The following is an 18,686-nucleotide window of genomic DNA, read 5'->3' on the forward strand; positions in this document are numbered from 1 at the left end:
TTCGATGTCTGCTAAGGGGCGCCTGGGTGGCTCAGTTGTTAAGCATCTGCCTTCAGCTCAGGTCCTGATCTCGAGGTCCTCGGATCGAGCCCCATGTTGGGCTCCCTGCTCAGCGGGGAGTCTGCTTCTCCCTCTGCCTCTGTCCCTCTCCTGTTTGTTCTTTCTCTCACTCTCAAATATATAAATAAAATCTTTTTAAAAAATTCCCTAAGAGGTAGATCTTACCAGATCTTTTTGTGACAAGATCTTAAGTGTTCTCTTCATAAAAAAAAAATAGAGTAATAAAGAGTGTAGAAGAACACTTCTGGAAGTGATAGATTTATAGCACGGACGGTGCTGATGGCTGCCAGGGTGTGTACGCACCTCCAAACTCATCGCGTTATGTACAATAAATACGTACAGCTCTTTGTAGGGCTGTTCCACCTCAATAAGGTGGTTTAAAAGACCGCAGTCTGGGGGCGCCTGGGTGACGCAGTCGTTAAGCGTCTGCCTTCGGCTCAGGGCATGATCCCGGGGTCCTGGGATCGAGCCCCACGTCAGGTTCTTCCGCTGGGAGCCTGCTTCTTCCTCTCCCACTCCCCCTGCTTGTGTTTCCCTCTCTCGCTGGCTGTCTCTCTCTCTCTCTGTCAAATAAATAAAATCTTTAAAAAAAAAAAAAAAAAAGACTGCAGTCTGGTTAGGGTGGGAATGTGTGTATCAGTTCGGGGCTGACCAAACACCCAAGTGTATTTTAGGACTGACTGATGTCAACCCCGGACCACTGGAATCTGTCTCCTTGTGAGTTTCAGAGGGCTGGCCGGCTGCAGGGTGAACAAGCACACAGCTTACGAAAGGTTCATTATAAATAATTATTTTCACTGCTTTACCTCATTGTTGAGACTCAGTGAAATTGAATCATTTCAACAAGGTAGAAAGTAAAAACCATTTCAGTCCCTCCTCTACAGATGACAAGACCGAGCTGAGAAAGGGGATGGAACACCCTCAAGTTCAAGTAGCTAGAACGTGGGGGCGATGGACTCGAGCCCCTGGTTGTGTAATCCGAAAGCCACCATGAATGCTCACCCACTAGGGGACGGGAGGAAGGAACCGATTTACTCTTCGCTGCTCCTTGGCGCCGAAGGCGGGCGCTCACGTAAGTTAGAAGAGGCAGTTTCTAGTTCAGGAGACTAACTTTGCAATCACAGCTGGCCGAGAGCGGACTGGTCTCCTCAAAGCGAGTGTACTCAGATCTCCACCAAATCGTCCGCATGGAGCAGGGACACCCACCTGGCAGGGCCCGGAGAGGAGGCTCCTGCCCTGGCTGGTGCAGCCTCTCTGCACCCCTACGAGATACACAGATACCCAGTCAGAGAATGGCAATAATATTTATGCTCTTGACCAGACCAGGAAACTCACCAATCTAGGTACACCACCAAGCCCATGTTACTGAAGCCTGGGTTCACAAATGCTGGAAAGGCGTGCCTCCTTGGAGGAGAAAGAAATGCTAGGAGCACGAATGTTCGAAGATGATAACTGGGATGATGCATCCTGTCTTTGCACGAGGTGGTTTACATGTGGGTCTGTAAGTGTTGGTGTGGGGAGCTGGGGTAGGTCCTGGTGGGAGCTGGGAACTGTTGGAGGAGAAACAAGAATATTCCTTCCTGAGGGCCCACTGTCTGAACTATTACAAAACTGCTTATGAACAAAAGTCATCTTCAAGCTTCGAGGAACATAGTTACTTGGAATAACCTATAGAGCTTAACTCGATGGCAGGCAAACACCAGTGTTTCTCGACTTACCCATTCACGCAACACAAATTTATTAAGTGCCATAATAGCTACGGAAGCACTGTGGAGCCACTAAAGACATGACAGAAAACAAGACTGGAAAGGTCATCCCTACTTTCTTAATGAGTAAGCCAAAGGCAACGACAAGTAACACATTATCCTTGTTGTGCTGCAGCGGAGAGAAGGACCAGAAAACAACAGGGAGAGAGACACCTGCGTTCCACAGGGTGGTCAAGGACGGCTCTCCAAGGAGGCGATACAGAGCCAGGTCAAACACAAAGCTACAGGAAGACTATTCCAGGCAGAGGGAAGCCAAGTGCAAGGACCCCAGGGCAGGAAAGAGCCTGGCCGGTCCCAGCCACGAGACTGAGCCGAGGCTGGAAAGGTGAGAGGGAGCCAGGCCACACAGGGCCCGTCAGCCGGGTCTGTGAAGCTGGATCTCCTCTCTCAAGTGAGCGGGACGCTGCGGAAGAGGGTCCTTCCTCAAAACATCCTCTGGCTTCTCAGCAAAAAGGAAATTCCAGAGTATCAGGGGAGAAAGAGACCACTGAGGACACGTTTGCAGCAGCGTGGACCAGAGAGAATGGTGCTGGAGACTGACCTGCAGAATTAGAGCTGTTGCTGGAAGGAGAGAAAGAGAGACAATGGTCTGGTGTCTGTCATGAGCGCTTGCCTTAAGCTCATTCGGGCCAGCGTGCTGGTTGGCAAACACTGCTTTGGTCACCCAGGTCCTGCTGCCCCAAGCACTCGGCCCAGGTTGTCAACAACAAAACTCCCTGGACAGCTTCTGTATTAAGTGTAAGTCATCTTAAAGGGAGCCCATTCAGGGCTTGAAGTTGCTACAATAAGGCAAAAATGAATTTATAATTTTGGGTGATGGTTCTAAACCCATTTTCAAACACAGGTTGCAGGGGGATGGGGCAATGAAAGAGAGAACCAGGTTTGGAAAACTTGCAGTGAGGTGTCTGAGGCAACAATTCAATGACTTAAAATAAATAAACAAGTGTACTAGGGTACCCTTGGGTCCTGGTTCTCATTCAGCCCCACATCTGCTCGGCAACGGAATGAGGAAGTTAATTACTTTTCTATGACATGGATGTATTTTGCGAGACACCACATTGCACCAGTTAATAATGATCTACCTTCTGTTGACACAAAATGTTTAAATTAATAAAAATCTAAATGATACATCTCATAGCAAAGCATACTTAATTGAAAGGCTGGATGGCAGGAGTAGTAATTTTCCTGGGTAAAAATTATTGAGATGTGCTTATGGTAGCATGAAAAGCTCAATCAATACGGGGACTTATGTAGGCAAACTGTTTTCGGGAAGACGCACTTTATAGAAAGGGGAGGCTTCTCCAATCGCTAATACAGCAGCACGGAGATGGTCGGAGAAAGAAACTGAGTAGAGATCCAGTAATTGCCCATAATTGACAATAGTAGTGATTTTACATTTAAACTTGGCTGTTCAAGCTTTAGGGTCTGAAATGACAAATGCAGAAAGGGTATAAACAATCCTTTGAAGGTCTGCTATTAATATTAAAAATCCGTCTGCTCTCCACCGACGGCACCCTTGGTAACTAGATACAGAACCAACAGCATTATGGAAACAGTTGATTTTTCCCGAACGATATAGCGGTATTAGATCACCTCGGAAAAATCCAGATAACATCTAAAGTAGGCTCGCAGCACCAAGATCGAGGGGCACACTCTAAATAAACTTGACAGGAGTGTCTCACGAAGCCTTGAAACCAGTGAAAGGGAAGTCTGAAACCCAAGACACCTTGTCACAATTTTGCTCCTTTCCACTGACTTGGAGGCAAAGAACAAAAGAGTGCACCATCTTTCTTTCATTTTTAAACTACCCCCCTCACTTCTCTCTTTGCCACTTCATCTGGTTTAAAAAACAAAACAGAAACTGGGATGCCTGGGTGGCTCAGTCCGTTGAGTGTCCAACTCTTGATTTCAGCTCAGGTCAGGATCTCAGGGTAGTGAGATGAACCCCTCGACCCAATCAGCACTCAGCCGGGAAACTGCTTGACATTCTCTCCCTCTCCCTCTGCCCTTCCCCTCACTGCTGGTGCCTGCCTGCGCTTTCTCTCTTAAAAAACAAAAAACAAAAAACAAAAAACAAAAAACAAAAAGCCATAATACAAAATGAAACAGAACAAAATACTGGGATTGAAGTCAAGAAGTCAACTGGATTTCCTGCATAACTACTTGTTTCTTTCTGGGGTACTAATGCTAAAGGACCTGGGGAGGACGATTGCTTCTTTGTGACCATTCTGCACCCTGTACTTGGCTGTCCTTCTTGGGTAAACAGCCTTTATCCACCGAAGCCAAGAGAAGATGGTGACGCACAGATGGGCCTGATAAAGAAAGAATTTAGGCAAAAACCTAATGAGTGTAACCCCTTCCTCATTATTGTCCTTTTTTGGCTTGCTTTTCAGAGAGCTTCAGTTAACAGCTTCTTTTGTTTTTCTTTTAAAGATTGAATTTATTTATTTGAATGAGAGTGAGTGAGAGTGAGAGAAAGAGAGCGGGGGAAGGGGCAGAGGGAGACTCCCCTCTGAGCAGGGAGCCCGATGTGGGTGGGGGGGACTTGATCCCAGGACCCTGAGATCATGACCTGAGCCAAAGGCAGACGCTTCACTGACTGAGCCACCCAAGCAGCCCAGCAGGGTCTTCTTTCAGGTCTTTGAGTAACAGCAGGTGCTCAGCAAACGGCTGTGTGTTGTCTGTCATGGGAGTCGGCAGATGAAGGTGAAAATGGCCCAAACCCAGAGTGGGCGATTTTTTTTTTAATATAATTTTATAGGTAAAGTTTTGTGTGATTTTTATTTTTATTCACTTATTTTTAAAGATTTTTATTTTTAAGTAATCTCTGCACCCAACATGGGGCTCGAACTTAAAACTCTGAGATCAAGAGTCAGCCAGGCACCCCAAAATGCAAGATGTAAAAACCAAAACAACCCAAATATCTAACTTATCCAGGGACTTATCCAAGTCAAAGGATTCCCGACCTTGATGACTGGGAAGCTTCTGGGAAACTGGAGAGATTGGACAAGTGGGAAAGACTGTTCTTAGAAGATCCCCATGGAGAAAAATCCCACTATGTCTTAAAAAAAATTTTTTTTTCAGAAGGTTAGTACCAATCCAAAAGCCTACAGTTTAAGTGCATTTCTCCAAGCTTAGCACGGACCAAGCACCGCAGGTCACCCTGCCTGGGTCCTTCTCCCGCAGGCTGAAGGGTTCTGTGCCCTTTGTCTTTCCTTAGCGCTCTTAGCGTACTTTCTCTGCACACAGGAGACCTTCTCTTCGTCCCTTTTTAAGTTACGGGACTGCTGGGCCGTGTGAACTACAGCTTCAGAGAAAAGCCCATGAGGGACACTGCTTGGGGTCTTTGGCTGAGCTAAAAGGCAATGATATGAAATGAAAGCAGTGAGCATTCACAAGTTTTACTGTGATTTTAATAGACCTTATTCATAACAGGAAGCAGCTGTAAAAAGTAGATACTCATTGACAGGACGTCGAAGATGGGCCATTTTCCTCACCTTCTGAGGCTCTGTTCGTTCATCCTACTGAGGAATTTTCCCCATGCTGCATGCAGGCTAATTGTTTAGAAATAATTAACGTGTTTTTATTTCAGTTGTAGAAAACATAATTTATTAATTGGCTGCTACTTTGTGTGTTCCATTTTAAGAGGCATGAGAAATAAAGAAATTAGCATAAGAAGGTACTGAAAAAAATGCCAAGATTGACTAAATTCTGAAAAAGAGCAAGATGATTCTAAATTAAGGATAAGCAAATTTATTGCATGGCGGGGTTTAATGACAAATGGGAGGAAGTTGTTTTTATGGGCATTTAGCTGCAGCCTTCAAATTTTAATTTTGTAGACCGAAAAAGCATTATCAATGCCTTCGTAATCCCAGTCCCAATTTACATAGATGGAGGAGACCCACATCTCTCTTTACTTTTTAGAATTCCCAGGGTCTGGAAATGAATTGGTGGTAAAAGTTGCAAGGAAAGCAAGCAGAAGATATGCTGACATCTGCAAATGAAGCAGGCCCATATCCTCATTACCGAGAAGTACAGTCAGCTTGGAGAGCCAGCACACACTCTCCCCAGCAATTAATACTCAGCACAATTGGTAAACATCCTAATCTTTAATTGAAGCTCCCTGAAACAGCCTGTGAGCAGATGAGTATGTGAAACAAGCCATTTGCTGGGTATTCATTGGACCCAATAACATCTCATTCGCCGTGGGGAAGGGAGGAAGGCTGCCATTGCAGACAGGCAAAAGCCGCTCTCAGAAAGCCCTGCTTCGGCCTATAATGGTGGGAGAACCACGCTAGTTTTCTGTCCTGTTTTCCAAATTTTTGATTCTGCTGCCTCGTGCAGTAGTTTCTGACTATTCTACTTTGCTGGCTGTTACTGGCCAAAAGCCCACCCTCACTGTTCCCACTGGCTTCCCATCACTTCCCTCCTCCGTGATGGGAATGCAGAGGCTGCCTGGCCTACCCCGCCCCTCGCCCCAGATCACTAGCCTCCCAGCCTGCATCCTGAGGAACACTGAACCACGCAGGCCATTCTCTGATTTGCTGTACTCTGTAGACCTCTGGGACATTTCATGGGGTGCATCCCCATTCTGAAATGGTCCCTCTGAACCTAATGCACTGAAAAGTCCTGCACAGCCATTACACCTCAGGTCCACGCCTCCTACGCAATGAAGTCTTGCCTGACGGACCAGGGAGATGTTCTTTCTCCTTTGCTCCCACTGCACTTGGAACCGGCTCACATTAAGACAGCTGCCACACTGAACGGAGCCGTGTGTCTGCGGTCCGTCTCCACGCTAGAACGCAAGCCACTTTCAGGAAGGTCTGATTCCCACAGTTGGGATACTGTAAGCCACTCACTAAATACTCGAGGAAGGAAGAAAGAAGAGGAAAAGGAGAGAAGAAAACACTCAAGCAGGCTTGCTAAAAGGCTGGAGACAAATGGTAATTGTAGATGAGTAAGAAGCCCAAAAAAGGAGACTTGAGTCTACTCAAGTTGTAAGCAACAGTCAGAAGCCTGATTTCCAGAAGGTTTATGCTCAGCCTCGGAACAGAACAGACTTGCTCCAAATCACAGTCCTCGCTGCGAGGTGTGAGTCCCGGCTCGCTGGACACCCCACAGTAGCTGCTGGGCTAGTCTCCTCTTACAAGACCAACCTACCCACACCCTCCCACGTGGGTAGTGGAAGCATTAACAAATGTTCGTCCAGCCTCTTGGACAGACATTATAATTAAAATGTGCTAAGTTATCCAGTGGCAAAAACCTATCTTAAAAAATACTTTTTCTGGTTTATTTCTGTAGTTCAGTTATCCAAAGGGCTTGAGACACTGGATAAAGACAACATTTCAAGAACTTCAAAATGAGGAATTAGCAAATGTAAGTGCTCTTTCCAGAAAAATCATCAAAGGGGGAACTTCTAGATCAATTTATCCTTTTACCTTTATCTTTTCCCTTTGCCTCCACACCAAGGGCCAGCACCCACACATCAAAAGGGCACTGCCCCAGACTTAGGAGACTGGATTACCTGTCCTGATTCTCCAGTGTCACTCCTCCTCTCTGTAAAATGACAGTATCGACGAACCAGAGGCCTAAGGTCTCTTCCAGTTATTTGAATCAAACTGCCGCCTTCCGATCCACCTCTTGGGCGCTGCCATATTGGTTTACGGGTGTAAGTAAAAAGTATGCACTCTCGTTTCCACCTTTTAGGCTCTGAAGGTAGGAAGGGCCCACTCTGACCATCTTTTCAGCAGGATTTGGGGAGAGAGTGCAGAGACATGCACACGCTCAACCTGCCATATTTACCTGGAGCCCAATGGCTACTTTTCAGAGTGGGGGGGGCATAGGTCAGTGGAACCACACTGGGTGGGGCACTGTCCCCAATCCACTATGCTCGCCAACGACACCAAGTTCCCAGTTTGAAGCCTCCAAGGAGGCAGGGTCACTGCAGGTGGCTGTCTCTGCCTAGGAAATCGCGACCCCAAATAGTTATCATGAGAGTCACTGCTTATTGCTTCCTCCCATCTTTCAGCAGTGAGGTGTTCATGGATGGGCGTGTGGCAGAGCCGCAGGATTCCAAAGTTCTAGGAAGTTAAGCACGTCATATCTTAGGGGCTTAGAGCAGGCACTGGAGACCAAAGGCATCAGCCTTCAAGGTCACTATTGAGCCCAGCAAACAGATGAGGGGGAAAATCTGTTTTGCAAGTAAAATAAATAAAAGCTATTTTTGGGTGGCAGCATGTGCTCTCAATTTCTACACAGAGTGAGATAATTAAAGGGACTAGAATACTCCATCTCCTGATTTGTGGGCCATCCGTCCTGTGGTCGCTGCAGGGCCAGCTATGGTTTTAGGCAGAGCCCTCTGCCGCCACTCCCCCTGCAGAGTGAGCAGGTGTGTACCCACCTTGGAGCCCTGATGCTGTTGGGACCATTAGGAGGCCTGTTTTTAGGCTGAGGGCCCAGGAAGTGTGGGTGCACTCTGCTGCACTAGAACGAGTAGGGAATGAGCGCAAGGGAAGCCTTATCCAACAAAGTCGAAGACAGGGAAATTCACCAATGTCAAACGGTCAGTAAACACCACCACCGAGATGGTCAGCCTTGAGAGCATGTGCTCTCTCCGCTGTATGAGCTGCCATGTAACCCACCACCTAGTGTCACCGATGTTACAAGCACAGGCTTGAGGGCTAGAACCCAACTCCTCCTCTATCTAATTCTGCACACTCTATAATATCCTACTGCCTTAAGTAAGATATTGATTCAACAAATGGGACTGGGAAAATAGGACATCCATATGCAAAAAATGAAGCCTGTACAAAAATTACCTCAAAATGGACCAAAGACCTAAATGCAAAACCTAAAACTACAAAACATCTAATAGAAAACATCGGAGAAAAATCTTTATTCTCTTCGATTAGGCAAAGATTTCTTAGATATGGCTTCAAAAGACTGATCCATAAAAAAAAATACTAAAAAGTGGACTATGTCAAAATTTAAAACTTCTGCTCTTCAAAAGACTCTGTTAAGAGAATGAAAAGATAAGCCACAGACAGAAAGAGTAATTTATGAAGCACACATCTGATAAAAACAAAAACAAAAACTTATGTAAAGAATAAGGAACTCTGGGGCGCCTGGGTGACTCGGTGGGTTAAGCGTCTGACTCCTGATTTCAGCTTAGGTCATGATCTCAGGGTCGTGAGATCGAGCCCAGTGTTGGCTCCACACTCAGCAGGGAATCTGCTTGAGACTCTCTCTCTGTCCCTTCCACTGCTCACTCATGTTCTCTCTCTAAAATAAATAAATCTTTAAAAAAATAATCAAAAAGAACTCTAGACTTTAGAAAGATGGTACAGTAACAGGACCTGAAAGTCACCCGTCCACAGATACACCTAGAGAACACCCACAGCAGCACTGAGTACATAACTGAGTGACCCGAAGACGGGCAGGACAGACTCTCCACCGTTCAATGTAGAGAAGAGGCCAGGAAAAGAGTAAGAAAGGCAGAGACACGGTTGGGAGCAAAACAGAACCAGGAGACTGTTCACAAGAGGGAGGGACCCGTGGTCACAGAGAGGGAAGAGGTGCAGACCCTCACACAAGCCACCCCAGGCACAGGGCACCCGCATGGGGAAGATGAATCCCCATAACATTTGGCTTTGAAACCCGGGCGGGCCTAACATCCAGAGTTCTCAGAATCAGTGGGGCTTACCACCTGGGACTCTAAAAATCAGTGGGCGTAGCTCTGGGAGAGCTGGGGGGACAACAGAGGACTGAGTCCCTGCCCTTAAAGAGAGAGCACAAACAGCCCAGCCGAGATACAGCACAGAAGCAGCAGTTTGGAAAATGCCTGGGGTATACAGGAAGGAGACTGGAGGTTTATTTACTAATCTCAGAGCTCGTGCTGCAGGGGGCAGGGATCTTTGGGAGACTTCTCCAACAGCAGAAGAGCTGGTGCCATTTCCCTCCCCTGCCCCCCAGCCTAGATACACAGACACCTGCAGAAACCAGCGCGGCACCAACACTTCACTAGCTCGCCAACAGCACACCCTGCCCCTGCGTGCTTCTGCACATCCACCCCTCCGACCCAGAAGGGCTCAGCCGCAGTTGCCCCAGGCTGCTGGAGGTCCCCTCGCAGCACGCGCGACATGCTGCCGACACCCCTGAGATGCCGGGTTCTGCAGGGAGAAGGTACAAAACAACCATAAAACAAGCAACTAAATGACAATAAGTGCTTACCTGTCAGTAATTACTGTGAATGTAAATGGACTCAATGGTCCAATCAAAGACATGCGGTAACAGAATGGATAAAAAAAAGGAAGACCCGTCTATATGTTGCCTACAAGAGATTCATTTCGTACCTCAAGACACATGCAGATTCAAAGTGAAGGAATGCATTTAGCACGCAATTGGAAGTGAAAAGAAAGCCAGGATAGCAATACTTCTATCAGACAAAACAGACTTTAAAACAAAGACTATAACAAGAGACAAAGAAGGACACTATATAAACAGAAAGGGAATAACCCAGCAAAAAGAGATAACAATTGTAAATATTTATGCACCCAACATGGGAGCTCCCCAATACATAAAGCAGTTAATAACAAACATGAAGAAAATAATGGTTAGTAATACAATAATGGGGGGGGGGGTACTGTAACATCCCATTTACATCAACAGATAAATCATCCAAACAGAAAATCAACAAGGAAACAGTGGCTTTGAAGGACACATCAGACCACATGCATTTAACAGATATATTCCGAACATTCTATCCTAAAACAGCAGAAAACAGATTCTTTTCAAGTGCACATGGAACATTCTCCAGAACAGATCACATGGTAGGCCACAAAACAAGTCTCCACAAATTCAAAAAGGCTGAAGTCATGCCATGCGTCTTCCCTAACCACAACGCTATGAAGTTAGAAATCAACCACAACGAACCGTCTGGAGAGAGAATACATGGAGGTTAAATAACACGCTGTTAAACAATGAACGGGTCAACTAAGAAATCAAAGAGAAAATAAAAAATACATGGAGACAGATGAAAACGAAACCCAAGGTCAAAACTCTTGGGGGTGCAGCAAAAGCTGTTGCGGGAGGGAAGTTTATAGCAATACAGGCCTACCCTAAGAAGCAAGAACAAGCTTCAATAGACAACCTAACCTTATACCCCCGCCATCTGTCCCCTGAGCTGGAGCTTCTCGTAGACCACAAGCTAGAAGACAAGCATTTTTGTGCAAGAACTGGAACGGCTGTGGGAGAGAATGCCTGTCACCACAAACTGTGGAGCCACCCTCTTCTTGCCCTGGGGTGGGCTTCTGAGCACATCGGGGCCCCTGAAACAGCCTGCGAGCACAGCTGCCTGCTCTCTGGGGAGAAGCATGTTCCAAGGAGACACAATAGCTACATTGTCTATTTCGCGGGCCAACTTTGTAGACCGTGGTACCAAGCCCAGGAGCCTCTCCCATTTCATGGTGACACTGCAGATGGGATTGTGTGGTCAGGAAGTCCATAAACTTCTTTCCTCACTAGAGCGTTCATGACAAGCCGGCACTGCGCTTGCTCCAGGGAAACCCTTTCTTCTGTTGTTGGGGAAGCAAGGCAGAGATAACACACGCTAACACTGGGCTTGGACCCCTTAAAATCTGTCTCCGTCTGTCCATCTCTATCTCTCTCTCTCTCTCACACACACACACACACACACACACACACACACACACACCGATCTTCACTCCCCTGCCAAATCTGCCTGTAGATAATGTGATCCCGTTACGATGAGAGCATTAGACACAGGGCGCACACTCCACTGAGGCTGTTAAAACCTGTAATATGAAACAACTCGTAGCTGGCTGAGCTCATCGGCCTGCCACGAGGCATTTCTGCTTACAATTAATTTACAAAATGGAAGAAGGCAGCAGAAAAAAACCTTGGTTTACTAAAATGACTTTTAAGTAATTGCTCGCATTTTAAATAGACTCAAGTTACCGTCAACTTCTTCTTGGGCAGAGAACTCTCATTTCCTGCGACTACAGCTTTAATTCTAACACTGCCTTGATTCCTTCTTCGGAGAATCACCGTTTCTTCCTTGGCTGCCTGGTACCAGAGTTTAACCTAATAGCCCCGATGAGGTTCAGCGGATGCAGGAACCAAGCACAGCACCCCTGGAAGGCGCTCCCCGTGTAGGATGCTGGGCCACTTCCAGGCTCCATAATGCACACAGGTGTCAGGGAGGGCCTCAGAAGGGACCAAGGAGAGGAAATCCCATGCTACACAAGAGGATCTTCAAACACGGGCTGAAATAATTACGAAGGATGATAACTAACAGGACTTCATTTCTACGGAAGAGAAGAGGAAGTGGACTTAACACCGTAGGATCAGGAAGGAGAAGCTTATTAGGGCTTCCCCTCCCCCACCCCCCACTCCCAGAGCCACTGAACTATTTTCAGAAGCGGTACGTTTTCAGAATGACTCTGCTCCAGTCTCTCTCCGCAGAAGGCCCTGGGATAAAGGATCGAGATCCCTTCTCGGGGATCTCAGAGAGGCTGCTACAGGGTAAAAGGTGCACACATGCTTGGAAGCCCTCAGGAGAATCAGACGGTTTATCCTCACGTCTTCCTTTCCCTCCAAAGCCTTGACTTCTCACCTACCTGTGTGAGAAGCAAACTGCAGATGTCCAATCAAGATGCTGCAAGGTCAGCCTTTGAGGTTTCCCCTTTACCCCAAACCCCACAGCAACGGTGAGTAAAAGAAAAAAGCTTTACTAATTCAAAAACAGGAAAAGATGTCTCCCTGGATCAAAAATAGAGCAGAAATGCAAAGCAAGGGGCGCCTGGGTGGTGCAGTCGTTAAGCGTCTGCCTTCGGCTCAGGGCGTGATCCCGGCGTTCTGGGATCGAGCCCCACATCAGGCTCCTCCGCTGGGAGCCTGCTTCTTCCTCTCCCACTTCCCCTGCCTGTGTTCCCTCTCTCACTGGCTGTCTCTCTCTGTCAAATAAATAAATAAAATCTTAAAAAAAAAAAAAAGAGTGTGAAGTTTATCCTGAAGATTAAAGCCAATGGCAAATGTTTTCCAAAATTCTGAGCAAAGCAACGACATGGGAACCCTGGTAGCTCAGCAAACTTACTGTCGGTGTGCAGGATGGACGACTGAGAGGGCATGGAGGGCCAGGGGACCAATTCGGGGCTTTTTAATAATCCAGGAGTGAGGTGATGCAACGGCGTTGTTAGTAAGCTAACAGACACCGTGTTTTAGAAGAAGGACCACAGGTAATAGGCCTTAGGAAAGAGAAAGTGACGGCCAGGAAATACAGCTTTTCTTCCAACAAACAGGCGGGACCCGAGGAAGCACGCTATACACCACCCACAACCTTACGGAAACAACCCATTCCCATTGGTCCATCATTCTGCTTCTGTGGCCTAGGATTCTGACCTGGGCGCACCACGGAGAAGCCAAATCGTTCCGAAAGCTCCCTGAGAAGGTTAAGTTCTATTCCTTCTAGTAATTAAGCTGCTGCTGGTTAGAAATGATGCCTAACTCCACACATGCAAATGACAGCCGCTCTGAAAGGCCTCCGGCCTCCCTGAAACAGGACAGCACGTGAGTGCAGCCACGCGCGGATGTGGGTGCAGTAATAAATACCCCCGACACGGAAACCTGTTGAGATGAATTTCTCAGGGTCCAAGAAAAGCAGAAACATCATCTTGAAAACTCTAAGCCTAGGAACTGAGGTAAATTTAATTTTGACGAAGAAGCTCTGGGTTCATAATCTCTGGGGGACGCGCTAAGCAGGAGTCACCTGTGTCTTGGTTTTTCAAAGCAAATCAGCAATACAGAGATTTCAGGAGGGACGTTTACATCACTAAACAGAACAAAGTTCTCAGAGAAACAGAAACTGGGAAATATAACTGGTGAGCTAACTGAAATCACATTTATACTCTCATCTCAACACACACCCCATTCACTTCCCCTAGGAAACATGTCAGAGAAACGGGAGGTTAACAGAGCTGGCAGGGGCTTGAAGAGCATCCGATGTAATTCCATTGTGTTATATACCGTGCTTGTCTTTCTCTGTCTGACTTATTTCAATCAGCATAACGCCCCCAAGGTCCATCCATGTTCTTGCAAACGGCCAGATTCCCTTGTTCCCAATGGCTGAATCATCTTCCAGTGCATATATACCACATCTTCCACATTTTCTTGAACCATTCATCTACGGATGGACACTTAAGCTGTTTCCATGTCTTGGTTATTGTAAACAATGCTGCAATGAACATGAGAGTACGTGTATCTTTTCTAGTTAGTGTTTTCATTTTCTTTAGATAAATACCCAGGAGCGAAACTGCTGGACCATTTGGTTGTTCTATTTTTAATTTTTTGAGGACCCTCTAAGCTGCTGTGACTGTGTCAGTCTGCATCCCCATCCACCCCTTTCTCCACAACCTCACCAACACTTGTTTATTTCTTGTCTTTCTGCTTCTGGCCATTCTGAGAGTTGTGAAGAGATACAGATGGCCAACAGGTACGTGAAAGGAGTGACCACTGGGGAAATGCAGATCAAAACCACAGTGAGATATGCATCCCTTGTATGACAGATGATGAAATAAATCAGAGAGGCTGAATGACTTGCCCGAGGCTGCTCAGTCTGTCAGGCACAGAATGGACTAGAATCCAGTGGAAGAATCATCCAGTACTTTTTCCACATTACCATTTGGCCCACCTCTAACACAACATTTGTGACAGTTAATGTTATGTGTCGATTTGACTGAGCCAGAGGGTGCCCGGGTATTTGGTTAGATATTATTCTGGGTATGTGTGTGAGGCTGCTTTTGGATAACATTCACATCTGAATCAGCAGATTGCCCTCCCCAGTGTGGGTGGGTCTCACCCAATCACTTGAAGGCCTGAAGGGCACAAAGTCTGACCCTACCACAAGGAAGAAGGAACTCCTCCTGCCAACTGACTTTGAGCTGGGACATTGTTCTTTTCCTCCTGCCTTTGGACTCAAGTGGAAGCCTGGCTCTTCCTGGGTCAGACTGGATTTCACCAGGGGTCCCCCACTTACCAACTGCAGGTCTGAGGACTTCTCAGCCTCTACAATCACACGAGTCAAATCCTTATAATAAATATCCCCCCACTACTCCTTTACACACACACACACACACACACACACACACACCCCGTTGTGCTCTTTCTCTAGAGAACCCTAATACAATATTAAATTTTTAGCTCAAAAGAGGAAAGAAAGTGGTCTCAATGAACATGGTGGACACTGTCGATCAGCTACGCAAAAGCCATTCACAGCCTTCCTCTCCCTTGTCTTCCTCTAGTTTAAAGGCTGAAAACCTAAAATGTAGTTTTCTCCCCTCTTTTACAGCTAACAGGGGTCATACGACAGAGCTCTGAACAATCACGTGTAGGTGGAAATCCCTACGAGCTCTGCCCTTTGTTCTTGCCTTTTATCACCCTTCTTCTTCGCGTCTAGAGCTAGGACGCACTAACGGAGGGTTGAGGGCGCCAGTTATCCTGGGACCATTTTAGTTGGGTTACCTGTTATTTGAGGCTCAGTCTTTCCCTAATAGATAATTCTACCCTGATTTCAACTATATCAAAAAACCCAAAAGTGAACATGACCCCGATTTTAATAAAATACAAGCACCTATCCAAGAAATCTTCTGTGGTTCTACAATACAGATGGCGTGTAAGAGGCACTAAATCCAAGACCTCCCCTTCAAGGAGGCTGGCAGGAAGACCGCTGCTTCTTGCCATTGCAGACGACAGTCTAGGGAGAAATCCCAGGGGATCCCCTGTAATTCTGGCACTCGTGGCTGTCGCAAAAGGTTAACGCTCAAGTGGACTGAATCTTGGGCAGATATTAGCGGTGGATCTGACTTTTCCCATTTAGCGCCTTTCTTTCTTTTTCATTAAAAACTAATCGTGTTCACGGATTCCTGCCTTGTTAGAATGAGCACAAGGCGCCTGAGCTCCTGCAGCGACAACGGCAGCCTCCCTCCGCCGGAGCCAGTGCCAGAGACTGCAGGCGGCTCTAGGGTGGAGCGGAAGGAGCACGCGATTCAGTCACAAGATCTAAGTGTGAGCCTTGGTTCTGCCACATTTTCTTCACCCTCTCCCACAAGCACACCTCTGGACCTTTCTGAGTTGCAGCTCCAAATTCACAATTATTGAGTTAAATGACATAGTGATTACAAAAGAATTCCCACAAATGCTAAACACTCTGCAAAAGTAAGATTGACTCAGATGCCTCGACTGTGCGCAAGGCCAAAGTCAACAGGTTCAACGTGAGGAAAGCACACGAATAACAGGAGAAAAGTTCATTCATTCTCCTTTTTTTCCTGAACCTAAGTTCATTCATTGTCTTCATGGCATTGACTTGGGCTCTTCTTCCTTTCTCAGAGACTTCAAGTTGCTAGAGATAAGTGATCTCTCTCTGCTGTAAGTGTTACAGCAAAAAGCCTTACAGAACAAATTGCAAGGAATTAAAAAACTAGGAATGACGCGGTACATTTGCTGAACAGCCATCATGCAACCTAAGCCTCCTGCTGAAGTCTCGAGCAGTGCCCCGGCCTTCAATGTCCCTTTCATTACACGTTTAATGCCTATATTGCCCCTAGAATCACTGCTCCGTGGGATCCCTACCTGAGATTAAACCTCTCACTGCCTCTTGGGTGATACAAGTTCACGGAGATAGCACACAGGCCTCGTGCTGCACTGTTTCTATCTAACTAAGTCTCCCACACTGCACTGAGAGGCATTTCCTTGTGGATTAATGAAAGAAAAGCAGGGTCCGCTCAGAGGTCACAGGCATCGTGCCTGGGAGATGCTCCAAGCTGCTTCCACCCCACATACCTTGTCTTGGGTTTGGCATCGGAAACAGTCACATTCGAAACAGTACTGGTCCCTCAGCTGCTTCCGGCGCTCCTCACTGGTCATCAGCATATCCAGGTAGCAGATGGTGAGCTGGGGGGTGGGGGGCACAGAGGAGAGGGTTACGGGGCTGCAGTGCTTATCGTCTTAACACATGCTTACTATCACTGCTGAGTATTTAAGCAAAACACGTTTCTGTGACACACCAAAAAGCGCAAAAAGGAAAGATACTACTTACAGTCTCTCCACGCAAATAATCACATGTAAAATGTTAATGCATTACCTTCCGGTCTTTGTTGTGTGGTGGGCCGTACATTATATACTTATTTTAAAGACTTGGACTCCTGACCTCTATACACTTTTACGCCTCGCCTTTTATTCACCAGACGAGAGAACGTTAAGAGCTGGCGTGCGTGGGGTAAGACTAGGGTTGGGTAGTAAAAGCCATAACCGCTCGCAGTCAGAGGCCAGGCAGATTCCGGCCCCCAGAGGGGCGGCAGACGACGCACCCAGGTGCTCTTAAATCCTAATCAGTCCTGCAGCCTCATGGAATTGAGGTCAACCAAATTTGGTGGCTTTGAAGTTAGGAGACTATTTTACTTGTGACTAGGTCGATTTAAAGAAAAAAAAAAAAAGGAATAATTTCCAAGTAGGGAGAACGAATGTCAGAATGTGATCCTAGATGGAAGCTCTGAAGCTGGCTTTCTTGGGCCCTTTCAAACAGTAATTATCTTGTCTCGGATGGTGAAAGGTGAGGGTTCCCTGTCGCCGTCAAGTTCCACCTGGAGTCACAGGTCTTTAGGTAACATTGTGATGTTCGCACATCCCCCACTCGACCAGACGTACGTGCACTGAAAGGCCAATTCAACATATACAGGATGGCGCTTCTGATCCCTCCCAGTCTGTTCCAGCCCCGCTGAAGCCATCCCAGTCTCAGCGGACAGCAATGTATCTTCCATGTCCTTCAAGCAGAAACCTCAAAGTCATCCTTGACTTCTCCCTCCCTTTCACACTCTCACCCAATCCACCAGGAAATTCTGTGTGCTCAACCTTAAAAATATATCCAGAATCACCCACTTTCTACCTCTCCCAATGTGACCGTCCTCGTCTGAGTCACCTTCCTCTCTTGCCCACAAAGCGAGCAAGTCTCATAGCCTGTCTTCCTGCTTCCCCCGACCCCCCTGCACTCCGCCCTCTAGCCGGTGATTCTCACTGATTCTCTTCAAACCTAAGACAGATTGTAAGACAGATCAGCTCTTCCCTGTGCTCAAAATGCTCCAACAGCCCCCCTTTTGCTTACGGACCAAGTCCTGACAAGGGATCCCACAGCACGACTCAGTGCGCAGTTCCAGGGCCTGTGTCACCAGTCCCTGGTAATGTCAGGAAACAAATGCAAAGGAACGTGTAGAAACTTCTACAGGAATCTGGTAAGAAACTTTATGTGACTCTAATAAAACATTGGGCTTTTAGCTCCTATATTTTTAAAATTTCATTTTTCTAGTAATTTATTTTCATGAAATTTTACAAAAATACTAGTCAGCAATGGATAAGGACTAATAATAATAATAATAATAATAATAATAATAACAACCAGCCCAGTTCCCTCTCTAAGCACCACCTCCCCACCAGCCCTCACTCCTTCTGTCCCCATGCACCCCACACCCCCACACCCGACAACCACATTGGCTATTTCCCTTTTGCTGCCCCCAGAATCCACAACAGGACCCCCTCACCTGTGCTAGGTTTCAGTCAGTCCCGCTTCCTCACTGAGGTCCAACCTGAAACCCCTGCTTAAAATAAACAAACTGACCCCCACGCTGACTGGGGCCCCTTGTCCCCTCACACTTTTCTACTTTTCTCTTCTCGGTAACAGATGTCCGCTTGTCACATACTGTGTTCAGTACTTCTGTATTTGCTTTTACATGTAGAAAGTAATCCAGGGGGTGTCTGGGGGGGCTGGAAGTGGAGGCGCTGCAGGACAGGAAGAGG

The 18,686-nt window shown here is 46.8% G+C and overlaps 1 protein-coding gene across 5 annotated transcripts in view; it reads right to left on the reverse strand.

The window, feature by feature from the left end:
• Positions 1 to 18,686, reverse strand: part of SMYD3 (SET and MYND domain containing 3) — a 684,303-nt gene that overhangs the window by 117,016 nt on the left and 548,601 nt on the right. For all 5 annotated transcript variants that reach the window (XM_026509552.4, XM_044387997.3, XM_057315667.1 and 2 more), the window contains one exon: positions 16,680 to 16,790. In XM_026509552.4, coding sequence (XP_026365337.1) covers positions 16,680 to 16,790 — 111 coding nt within the window. The remainder of the gene's footprint in view (positions 1 to 16,679; positions 16,791 to 18,686) is intronic.

Source organism: Ursus arctos, unplaced genomic scaffold, assembly GCF_023065955.2.
Source record: "Ursus arctos isolate Adak ecotype North America unplaced genomic scaffold, UrsArc2.0 scaffold_2, whole genome shotgun sequence".
NCBI lineage: Eukaryota > Metazoa > Chordata > Mammalia > Carnivora > Ursidae > Ursus > Ursus arctos.